The 11,328-nt window shown below is 38.5% G+C and overlaps 2 protein-coding genes across 4 annotated transcripts in view; one reads left to right on the top strand and one right to left on the bottom strand.

The window, feature by feature from the left end:
- The window catches only part of BZW1 (basic leucine zipper and W2 domains 1), a 37,333-nt gene extending 34,917 nt beyond the window's left edge, over positions 1-2,416 (top strand). For all 3 annotated transcript variants that reach the window (XM_019553804.1, XM_019553805.1, XM_019553806.1), the window contains 2 exons: positions 366-488; positions 1,159-2,416. In XM_019553804.1, the coding sequence (XP_019409349.1) occupies positions 366-488; positions 1,159-1,190 (155 nt within the window). In that variant the 3' untranslated portion in view covers positions 1,191-2,416. The remainder of the gene's footprint in view (positions 1-365; positions 489-1,158) is intronic.
- A 1,309-nt stretch (positions 2,417-3,725) lies between these two features.
- CLK1 (CDC like kinase 1) overlaps positions 3,726-11,328 on the bottom strand; it is a 9,929-nt gene continuing 2,326 nt past the window's right edge. The window contains exons 4-13 of the mRNA XM_019553802.1: positions 10,545-10,635; positions 10,083-10,149; positions 9,220-9,336; positions 7,900-8,066; positions 7,711-7,805; positions 7,498-7,627; positions 6,993-7,075; positions 5,261-5,340; positions 4,160-4,250; positions 3,726-4,071 (exon numbers count right to left, since the gene is read on the bottom strand). Of these exons, the coding sequence (XP_019409347.1) occupies positions 3,940-4,071; positions 4,160-4,250; positions 5,261-5,340; positions 6,993-7,075; positions 7,498-7,627; positions 7,711-7,805; positions 7,900-8,066; positions 9,220-9,336; positions 10,083-10,149; positions 10,545-10,635 (1,053 nt within the window). The 3' untranslated portion in view covers positions 3,726-3,939. The remainder of the gene's footprint in view (positions 4,072-4,159; positions 4,251-5,260; positions 5,341-6,992; positions 7,076-7,497; positions 7,628-7,710; positions 7,806-7,899; positions 8,067-9,219; positions 9,337-10,082; positions 10,150-10,544; positions 10,636-11,328) is intronic.

Below are 11,328 nucleotides of genomic sequence, written 5' to 3'. Positions count from 1 at the left end.
CCCCCCACCCCGGCCAGTCAGGTGGGTGATAGAGCTAAGAGCTCACACTTTGTCAATGGATGCCTTAAGCCTAACAAGACTGAGAACCACTTTTCTAGTACACAAGTTGCTTTTGTACATTTAAAAAAAATAAACAACAAAGCCCCCCATTAGGCGAGTAAATGAGTATACTGTAATCAAATGCATAAATAAGCAATTAAGTAAGATTTGCTGTTAGCCCATTTTCAGATCTGGAGGGGAATTATATACACCACCTTGAGGCAGGAGTACAAGACAGAGCCTGGTAAGCTGGCCCTCAAAAACCAAAGTTGTAACTTGACAGTAACAATTCTCATAGTATCTACTTTTTTTGTTTGTTTAACCAGCTGAAGTTCTGAGTGAAGAACCCATTTTGAAATGGTATAAAGATGCTCATCTTGCAAAAGGAAAAAGTGTCTTCCTTGAACAAATGAAAAAATTTGTTGAATGGCTCAAGAATGCAGAAGAAGGTAAGCAATAACTTTTGGTTTGTACTGAAGTGCCCAAAAATCATTGGGTCAAGAAATTCTGATTAGTTTTTACTGTCGAACCAGGGATTTAGTAATTTTTAGCCTCTATTTAAAACTCCTAAGTAGCACTTGTTGGTAAGGCAACCAGAATGGAGCCATCTTTTCCCCTCCTCTAGCAAGTCTGTATGCTGGCAGAGTGCCCATTTGGATTTACAACTGTTTTAAGTTCAGACAGTTGGATGCAGGACATCAGAATCTAACATGTGGTTAAGGGCATGTAACATCATCATGCTCTTGACTCTGCCCTCCAAAATAAAGCTCTGTAGGTGATAGCCATGTCTCTAGAAAGTTAGTTCAGAGTGCCCTCCAAATAAATGGACAAGTCTGTAAAACTGGTGTTCTTAATTTAAAAATAATTAATTTTTTTTTTCCCCTACTGCTTTCAAGCCCATACAATTGTAAGGGTTCATACACAACAGAATGATTACCTGTCTCAAGGCTAAAATTGTAGTGCTCTTGCCATAAGTATTTCAGAGTAAACTGAGTGTGCATAACCTGGTGACTTGTAAAAGCTAGTATCTAAATTGGCAGCATTGTTAATAGGTCTCTAAAATGTGTTTTACTGGATTGCAGTCCCTATCAATTACTAATCAGATTTTTCACTTTTCAGAGTCGGGATCTGACAGTGAAGAGGGTGACTGACTGGTGAAACTTGTCCTCAGTAAAGCAAACAGGAGCTGTAGATAAATGTCATGTCTCCATGTGTTCTTCTGGTTCCTACATCCTACCTCCCTGTATCAAGCATGATATAAGGGCTTTCATAACCAATTTATTTTACCTGTTTTGTTTTTTTTTTTCTAAGAAGGTATTGAATACTTTGGGATTAGTTGTTTTTTTTTTGTTTGTTTTGTTTTAACCATGTTTTAAGTAGCTTACAGGAGCTATAGATTTGACTCTTAACATTGCATTAGTCTCTTCAGTTATTCTACCTCCTGTATTTTCTACTGTAATAATGTAATTTAAGGCTTTCCACAAGGAAATTCATTTTATCCCTGGGTTTTCTATATAAACACTTACAAGCAGACATGATTTGGTAATGAGATTTGTTATGGAAATACTGTTTGCAAATTAAAGTGTAAAATATATATACAAAGTCAAAAGAACAGACTTTGTGTGGTGATTAGTGTGTGGAACTTGAGAGGTCTGTACTAAGCAGTATAGAAAGCTCTATTAATTCTTCAAGCAGCTTGATGGTACAAAATTTCAGCCCTGTTTTATGCAGTGTCTAGGTGTTCTCCACTCTTTGGAGGTGAACGGTAGCAGACAGCTGACAAGGTGGTTTTGAACACTATTCAGTAGCAGTGTCTTCTAGAACACTTCATTTTAGTGAATGAGGAGAGAACTTGTACAGCCTGCTTTATGCTGTCTAGTGTATTTTGCCTTTTTAGGCACTTCCTAGCCAGGCAAAACAAGTGGGTACTTTGAAAGTGGGATAGTAGTGTTCTCTCTCAGCCTGCTGGCATTTATTGCATCTGCTTTGTGTTTCTATGAGCTCCCAATAGAATAGGTAAAAGGGCTGCAAAGTGAAATATTTGCTAATACGTTCACATATCATGTATTTGTGCTGATTTTACAGATGGTTATAGCAATTGCTGTAGCTAAGTTGCAGTGCAAAAAAGTAAAATGCTAGACCAGTCATTGGACAAAAACAATGATCAAACACTACTTTCTGTACTGCATACTGCTCTGGAATATTCTAAAAGATTTCTGCCTTGCCTCAGCCAGAAATCTTTCCCTCCGACCACTTCAATCTCTACTTGTTAAATATTTGTCCCATAAAGGTAGAATTACAGAACACAAAATGCAGTTAGTTAATGCAGGTTTTGGATAAACCAAGTGTTGAAGCTATGGTGTTTCAGTCTAAGGCTAAAAAAGTAATTGAAAAACCTTGTCAGTAAAATACTGGTTAAATGAGTAATCTTGGTAAAACTTCAGTGTATGGATGTCTGTCAGCTTATATGAAGTGGTCTGCTTTTTGTTTTGTAACTTGTCTTCTAGAGACTCCTTTTTCTTTTTAATAAAGACCATTCTTTCACTTATTTTAGTGTTTTCCCCCTACCCTCCAGAACAACTGTGCTTGGTAGTAGTCCGGTACTCATTCTTCTAAGAACTCCCATAAAGGACTTCAACCAACTTTAATATTGCAAACATTCCTGAACACACTTTGCTCACTTCCCTGTGAGGCCTTCAGCAACAGGTGCTATCCATAGTTTTATTGCAGCTGGGTTCTTGTTCTGGACATTGCCTCTCTTCTTTGAATTAAGAGTCAAACTGGCAAGATAGGCTACTGGTTCATAACCCCCCCAGGAAATTAGAAATTAAAGAGCCAGTATTAAACACTGCTGTTTTTTAGGACTACTGCAGGAATATCTTAATATAGATAAGTAAAGCTTAATTATGGAAGACTAAAAAAAACAAGCAGTGTCAACATCTTGCATAAGAGCCAGCTAAAGACAAGAGCATTTTCTTCCACAAGTGTCTAGCCCATCCACTAAAGGTTTTTGAAAAAAAGCTGTTTCTATTTAAAACACTGCTACTTTACTTAAGATATTTAATGTATGAGATGGCACTAGTACTGCTATTCCCCTGCTTTCCTATTTCTGATGCTCAGATGTTAATACATGCATAACTGCCTGCTAAGTGGATTAGACCACTGGGCTAAAACTTGCTTGGCAGGCATGCCACATGTTAACCCTGCACCCTACTCAACTGCCATACTGCTACCCACTATATTTAGCAAGCTTTGGAGGTGATCACTCACTCCAAAGGCATGTAAATAAAAATGCTTACTAATTTGATCTAACAGATTTTTTTATAACTAGGAGTTGAAATTAACTAAATGTGCATGTTTAGGCAAACATTATTTCTAGGAGTCAGATGCAGTGAAGACACTGAAACAGCAATGCTTATTTTGGCACCAGTCACACAGAAGAATCTTTGCAAGGAATAAAACACAAACAGTACACACCTTTAAAGAACTATTATTAGCTTCCACACAGAATTAAGATGAGCAGCCTTAAACTATTTGTGGTCTAATGCAGACAAGTTAGTTTCCAGCATCATTCTAGGTCAGGATGCAACAGGGAAATGCTAGCCATTGTCAAAGGGTAAGCCAAGTCCTTGAACAATCTAGAAATGTGTTTTGAGACAGTAAGTCACAATCTGACAACTTATATAGCAAGAGAATGTCCAGAAAGTTTATTTCAACAACTAGGATCAATAAACTTAAATGTTCAAACAAGGACTACATTCATCATACAAAATAGGAAATTTACCAAGCTAACTGTACAAAATAAATATTTAAAATGGTGTTTGTTGTTGACTGACACAGTCTATAATCTCCACTGGAGAACTATACAGAGGTGCAGATTATTTTACTTAATATCCTGCTTTATAGAGACGAAAAGAAAGGATGCTTCAAGGCAGCATCAAGAGTAATTCTTTTGGCTGGGTCATATTCCAACATTTTTTGAATCAGGTCAAACAGATTCTCATGCTCAGAATCCTGGCAGAGCATAAACTCCTGAAAGAAAGAAAAAGAAAAACGTTAAGAAGCTTACACAGCATCTTCCGTAGCAAAAAAAAGAAAAAGCAAGAAGTTGACACCTTACCTTCAATGGTTTACAGCGCCTAGACACATATCTACCAGCAGAACTATGTTCATCCCAGTCTAGTTGGTCATGGTGAAAATACTTGCGTTTCCTGGACATAGAAAAATTCATAATGAGAAACTATTGCATGATCGTTGCACAGTTTAAGTAGCAAAGCAAGCAGGAACTGGTAATAGGATAATATTTTATAAGAAAGTGAGAAGAACATAAGACAAAACTGGTATTTTCAAACAAAGACTTAATATTAACTCCTTTAACTATATTATAGGAACACTAGATAGGACTGAGAACAGCAAGAAATACTAGAGTTGGGGGTAATACTATCTTAGCTGATAATTCAAATGAAGAAAAAAGAATCAAATCAGAAAGATAAGGCCAAGTGATATTAAACGAAACAAAAACAAACCAGGCACCAGGGATCCGTTACTCAACTCACTGAAGTAAATCATCACATACAAATAAACACCATGCATGACCAGAGCTATTTTTGGCCCAAGATTTTCTGATCTGAAGTTTGATATGGCAAAAAAGCTTTAAAAATCCCCACTCATATACAGTGCTCTTGATACTAAAGCAGAGCATCTTAAATGATGCACAAGAAAGAATGGAACAGAAGCTAGATCAACATCCCCAATGCACTTCCCCAATTTTCTCCCAAAACTAGGCTTCAGAATATAGGAAGGGCAGCAGCAGCACAAAAAAAACTCCCAGAATTTCTGTAGGCAAACTTCTTACACAAACTATTCTTCATTCTGGAAGCAGTGAAGCTCAACTGCAGCTCACTACAGTCCCTCCCCTGCCTTTACACAAAGCCACAGCTAAAATGCACAAGTTCCTCCTCAGAGCAAAACATTAACACATTCTTCTGTCCAGCATCTATAGCTGACAAGGTGCTCAGCTACTGCCCCCTTAAGAGTCTATGCACATTTGCATAACCCCAGCCAAGCAAAAAATGTAACTGTCCTGGCCCCTTACTAAACTGGACACAGAATGCTAGACTGATAGTCTCAACTTTAAGCATTTATTTCAGGCACAAATGGAAGATTTTAAATTCAAAAGTGTTATTCACAGGTAGGGAAGACATTAGAAATGCACAATTACCTGGTTTTTTGTATCATGTGAACTGGTAATGGTCCCAGTATTTTCTCCATCATTGCCAAGTGCTCTTTACTATCATGTGTCTAGAAAAGTAAATGTGCTTAGTTTATTTATTAAGTCTATTCAAGCAGAGATGATGTTCTAATCAAGCTAACCATTATGCTGTAGGTTAGATTCCTGTTTTCTGGTACCCATGTTTCCTAAATAATAGCTAAAGACTATTTATTAAGATTACAATTTGAATTTTCATCTGAGTGACCATATGCTGATAAACTGCTTCAGCAAGTTAAAAAAAATTATAACCAAGTATTTTTCTTCAACTAAGCAATAGTTAGGAACCACCCAACATTTATGTGGCACCATTGGCAGGAGAAAAAATTATTTGAGGGGCTGAGCACTTGTGTACATGCACCCACATCCCCTCTCCACCCAGCAGATAGGTCTGTGGGGGAAGGGGTGGGGAGGGTGCAGATCAAGGCACCAGCACTGAGGGAGGGAGCAGGGCACAGGCAGGGGCTGAGGCGAGTGGGGCCCGGGTTGGGCTGGACAAGCAGGGGCCCAGGGGGTATGTGCCCCTCTGATCTGTGTGCAGGACAGAGGCTGCTGCCACTGAGCACTGGGGCTTTGAGCACCCCTGCCTTGAGAGCTGCACAATGCCACATGCACCCTACTACCAGACAGGCAGAGGGTACAGGGCAGCCCAGCAGCTGCAGGCACATGGCATCACACTGCTCCTGGGGCAGCTGCAGCAGGAAGCAAGGTGTACTGCAGTGGCAACTGCCTCCACCCCACACACGGATTAGGGTGGTACGTGCCCTCCAGGCCTCCTCTTGTTCCACCGTCCAGCCTAGTTGGGGCACCATTTCACCCTGGCCAGTGCTCCTGCCTGTGCGCCACACACTCCCTCGCTGCTGGGGCCTCAATCTGCCATGCCCCCCTCCCCCACAGTAAAGGGAGTGGGGCTGGGGCAGGCACTGGACAGCCAGGGTGGGGAGTGTAACAGAGCTGCGAGGGGGGGCACCCAGCACAAGGAGGGGGTGGCAGCTCCTGTCACTGCACGCGCCCTGGGACAGCATATACTCCAGAGCTGTGCGTGGGGCAAGAGCAGCCTGCTGCTGCAGGCTAGAGGACCACCAGAGCGCCCCAAGGGATGACGAGGTCGAACGGTCACAAACTCCTGCAAGACCGTTTCAGGCTGGACATAAGGAAGAATTTCTTTACTGTCCGAGCCCCCAAGGTCTGGAACAGTCTGCCAGCGGAGGTGGTTCAAGCACCTACACTGAACACCTTCAAGAGTAAATTGGATGCTTATCTTGCTGGGATCCTATGACCCCAGCTGACTTCCTGCCCTTTGGGCAGGGGGCTGGACTCGATCTCCCGGGGTCCCTTCCAGCCCTGATGTCTATGAAATAACCATAAGTTTAGCAGCACCAGTACTTAAAGTCTGAATCTAAGTGCTAAATTAATAATTATTTGCTGAATTTTTTTTTCTGATCTTGCACTAAGGCCAAGATACTTTCTTTAGCACCACAGCATTATGATTACATGCTAGTACCATGCTATGGCAACAAAGAGGTCAGTTCTGGGCAACTCCTTATTTTAACTTTGCTGTAACACAAAAACTTTTTTCTTCTTCTGACTAAAGTCTATGAGCTAGTGCCTTCTCATCAGCCCCTCCCCATTCATATCAACCAGTCACCACTACCTGTCTGTTGCAAGTTTCATAGTTACTTACTGGAAATATTGTGAATCCAAGATAATATTCTATGAGAATACAGCCTATGCTCCAAACATCACAGGGTTGTGACCATCCCAGAGCTATTAAAAACAGAAGTTATAAGGTTCAATCACTTTTGCAGAAAATAAACCAACCGTCCTTTATTATATGCACCTGGCTTGCACAAACAATACTATACAGAATCAATAAAATAAGTTTAACTATACATCTACCACCTACAAAAGTAAGATGGAAACTGAAAGCACCACAAACACAACACTGGAAATAAGGAATGTATTATCTTAAAAAAAAAAAAAAAAAAGTAATATGTAATAGCAGCTCCAAAGAAGTTAAAACCTTATTTTGAAATTTGAAGCAGACCAAAGAAAACCCCAACAAAAAACCCCAATGCATATCAGAAATTTAGATCAACAGCTTAAGACATTCTATGCTTTAGAATTAATAACCACAAACAATTTCAGAAGTAAATAGTTGGAGTATTGTACAAGTGTTTTCTACTAACCTAAAATAACTTCAGGAGCTCTGTAATGCCTTGTTGACACTAGAGTGCTGTGATGTTCATCATCGTATGTGGCACTTCCAAAGTCCACAACTTTAATGTCTGGACTTTTCAGTGTGCGTTCATCCCGTTTCTGAAATGGGACATACATTAGAAAATGCACAAATACAAGTTACAGAAATAAGCTGTGAAAGCAGTTTGTTTCTAGAGACTTACTAGTTTGGGGTTATACTCTTCTACATAGTCTGACTTCACAAATAAAATATTTTCAGGTTTCAAATCCGTATGAGTAAGTTTGTTTAAATGCAGAACTGCAGAAGGAAAAAGTTAAGTTAGCAAGATACTGAAAAACAGCTTTAAAACAAGTAATAAGGAAAAAAAAAAAGGAGTCATTAACACACTTACAGTTCACAGATTTGCAGATCTGATATGCCATTTTCCTAATATGGTCAAGCCGAAACGGCAAAAACCCGTTCTCTTTGATGAAATCATAGGTACTGAGTCCCAAAAGCTCAAAAACAATGCAAACATGACCATGGTGGTCAAACCATTCCAACATCTGGACACAGCGACTGTAAAAATAGCAAAATTTGCTATCAGCCCTATGTCTGTTACAGTAATGTTATGACTGCTGAGGTGCAACATTAAAAAAAAAGGTGACCGGTATGCAAATGCGATGACCTAGTTTAATACGGTACCAGGAAAAACACAACATCACAACTGTCTCAGATACACAACCTGCTAACTAGCATTAATTAGAGTAGAGAGAAAATGGAAGTTTACTTCAGCTTGGAGCCTGAGGCACTACTATTTCTGTCAGCCTAGCAGGCTACAAGTAAAACACTAAATACAAAATAAAAACCTGAGGAACAGGTTGAAAAGCAGCTCTCTGAACTGTGACAAAAATAAAAGCTGGTGCAGACCAGTTCTACTTGAACAGTCTATAACTGTGGCTCCCAACTACTGCCAGCCCTCAACAATTTGGTGTATTTTTATAATTAAACACCATAAAAAGGTGCGAGAGCCAAATTAAAACCAGTCTACAGGCCACTTATTTACCTGTAGCCTTGTAAACCAGTTTGGGAAAATATTAGTCTACAGAAAACTGGCCTTCCAAAATTTCTGTAGAAGATGGTTAATAACCTAACTAACAGATGCAAAAGAAGTACATCAGAGAAAACACACTTAAAAATATAGAAGATCTTTTAGTCAGATCAACGATCACCACTGTCACTGCTCTCAGTGGAAATCAAACTACAGGATTTAAGATTAAGTCATAGTTGGTATCAGGAAATGGTCATATAGGACGTGGTCAGAATCAAAGAACTTCACTCTAAGCCAGGCCATAGGCTGAACAGGTACACTTGATACTAGGAGTCAAGCACAGCTGACTCAGGAGTTTTAAAATATACACATCTTGGTAAATCATTCAAATCAAACATACAAAATTAACAATGATTACTTTGCAAAGGACTGCAGGTGTAGATAACCAAGCAGCACACAGTTAAGTAACAGTAAGGCAATATGGAGATTGGCCAGGGAGACTAAGGAAGGAACTGACACAGCTATAGATAGAATTACTGAGGAAATGCAATACTTTATAGTGGTATTTTTTAAAATTGTTTTAGGATTACACAATTATACTGGTTAAAGAGTTTTAGGACTTTAGAACGCCACAGAGAATCTTAAAATAAAAGCATTTTCCAAACTGTTTATGGTACTTACTATGTACTGCTGGGATCTGATACATTTAAATGCTCCAAAACTTGAATTTCTGAGCGAGCTGCTTCAGAGTATCTATCAACATTTTTTACTATTTTCACTGCAACATGTCTACCACCCCTGGAAAACAGAAGGTTTTTTTAGTGGTTACTACATAACTTTGTAATTACAACCATAGCAAAACCTCCATGTAGTGCACTGCAATCATCCTTCACAGGAAAATTCAACCACAATGCTCCTAGGTAACTAGCAAATGATCTTAGCTGCCTCTTCGTCTATATTAAGAGCTTTTGTCTTAAACTACTTTTAAAAGAATCTACAAAGATTATTTCAATCTCTTCCCCCCTCTGAAGTGTCCATCATGTTACATTATAGATGGGTAATTTTCAGATTCAGAACACTTTATTTTTATCCTTCCATTTTATTTTTACTTCTGTCACATACTAGTGTTAGAAGAAGCCCAATACAGCAAAATCAGTTTTGCAAACAATTATTTCAATACAAATGCATTCTTCATACCTACAGAGTTTGTTACCTACAGTTAATGCAAGCATTACATTTAAAAGACATAGCCACGTGCAATAACTGTGAAATTATACTGCCTGAGAAACCTAGAATCATGCTGCTTATAACTGTAGAGATCAAAACCTTTTCTGGGCAACACTTGGAGAATGAATACTAGGTTCCTCCATATCAGTTTCATCTTTAGACAGAACTAATGAGTCATTTCTTTAAGGCTTTTATGCCAATTAAAACAAAGTCAACACATTAAAAAGTTTGAATGTGTATTTAGTATAGCATGGCATTTCAGAATCCAAGCTGCATTAGCACTGAGAAGTCGCAAGCATGAAAAGAACGAGACTTACGCCTTGCGATCGATGCACTCAACTACTTTTCCAAAAGCACCTTCCCCCAAAGTAGCAACAATTTCATCTAAAAAGAGAAAAAAAGGTTTCAGACATGCAAATAGTAAAGTCACTTAGTTATTTAAAAAACTAAATACTATCAATGCAGATTATTCTAGGCTGTGCCGCTACAAAAAAAATGCAACCTCTCTAAATTGGAATATTTTATTGGAGAACTCGCATCAAGACAAGTTATAGCTCTCATTCTATATTTCATTAACTTCATTTACTATTTTGGAAAATGAATAAGCATTTAAGTTCTACAAAAGAAGAAAAACATTCCCCCACCCAAAAAACCCAAAACAGAAAACAAACAAACAGAAATCAAGACAGAAAGAAAAGACTTCCAAGCCCCCTCACATCTTATTCTAAAAGAAATAATTCTATCTGAAAAGTTAATAAGTTTTGAAAAATATTCTATACATCTTGCACTTAGTACGTCTCCACTCTGACAGATCAGGTGACCCTCCTCATCATCCTCTACACTCCTGGATCTTTTCCTTCGATGACTCTTCTGGAAACGGCAAGTGGGCGGCACCAAGATCGTCCAGCCAATCAATATACCCGAGTGAATTCAGGGCAGAATACGAAATTCATTCAGCAGGGAGATATTCAGGCATTCAGATACACGCCAGGCCACAAACGGTTGGCAGGAGCAATTTCAAATTCAGTCCCCAGAAATTCACAGGGCACATAGTTTATGTTACAGGAGAAAAACATGGCAAGGAACAGATTTTCAGATAAGATACTCAAAGTGGCAAGGCAACAAAAAATTACAACATAACTGTTTTTTGTTTTTTTAAAAAGTGGTTCACTTGAAGCACTGAAATTTTAGGATTTCAGTGTCCTAATTTGCAAACCAGCATGATTAAATATTTACTTGTCTATATAAAATAGCCTTGTGGCCAATCTAGAATATAAAAGTCAAGTAAAATCTGAATTATACATTGCTCGAGTAATATTTCAGAATTTAAAAAAAAAAACCTATCAAAAATGACATACAAAAAACAATATAAATCTACTCCAGGTTGCTTTAGCTGAATGTCTTACAATATAAATCATATCTTCAACTGCTCTAACAATTAAAGGGAGTGGGGCATTACTTTAAGATCAGAGAGCATGCCCTGCTAACAGTCAGACAACATGCATATCTGATACTAAAAAAAAAAAAAAAAAAAAAAAAAAAAAAAAAAAAAAAAAAAAAAAA

The sequence above is a fragment of the Crocodylus porosus genome, unplaced genomic scaffold (assembly GCF_001723895.1).
Source record: "Crocodylus porosus isolate Cpor-Errol unplaced genomic scaffold, CroPor_comp1, whole genome shotgun sequence".
Classification (NCBI taxonomy): domain Eukaryota; kingdom Metazoa; phylum Chordata; order Crocodylia; family Crocodylidae; genus Crocodylus; species Crocodylus porosus.
The sequence above is the reverse complement of the archived record's forward strand: the minus strand, read 5'-3'. Positions and strand labels throughout refer to the sequence as shown.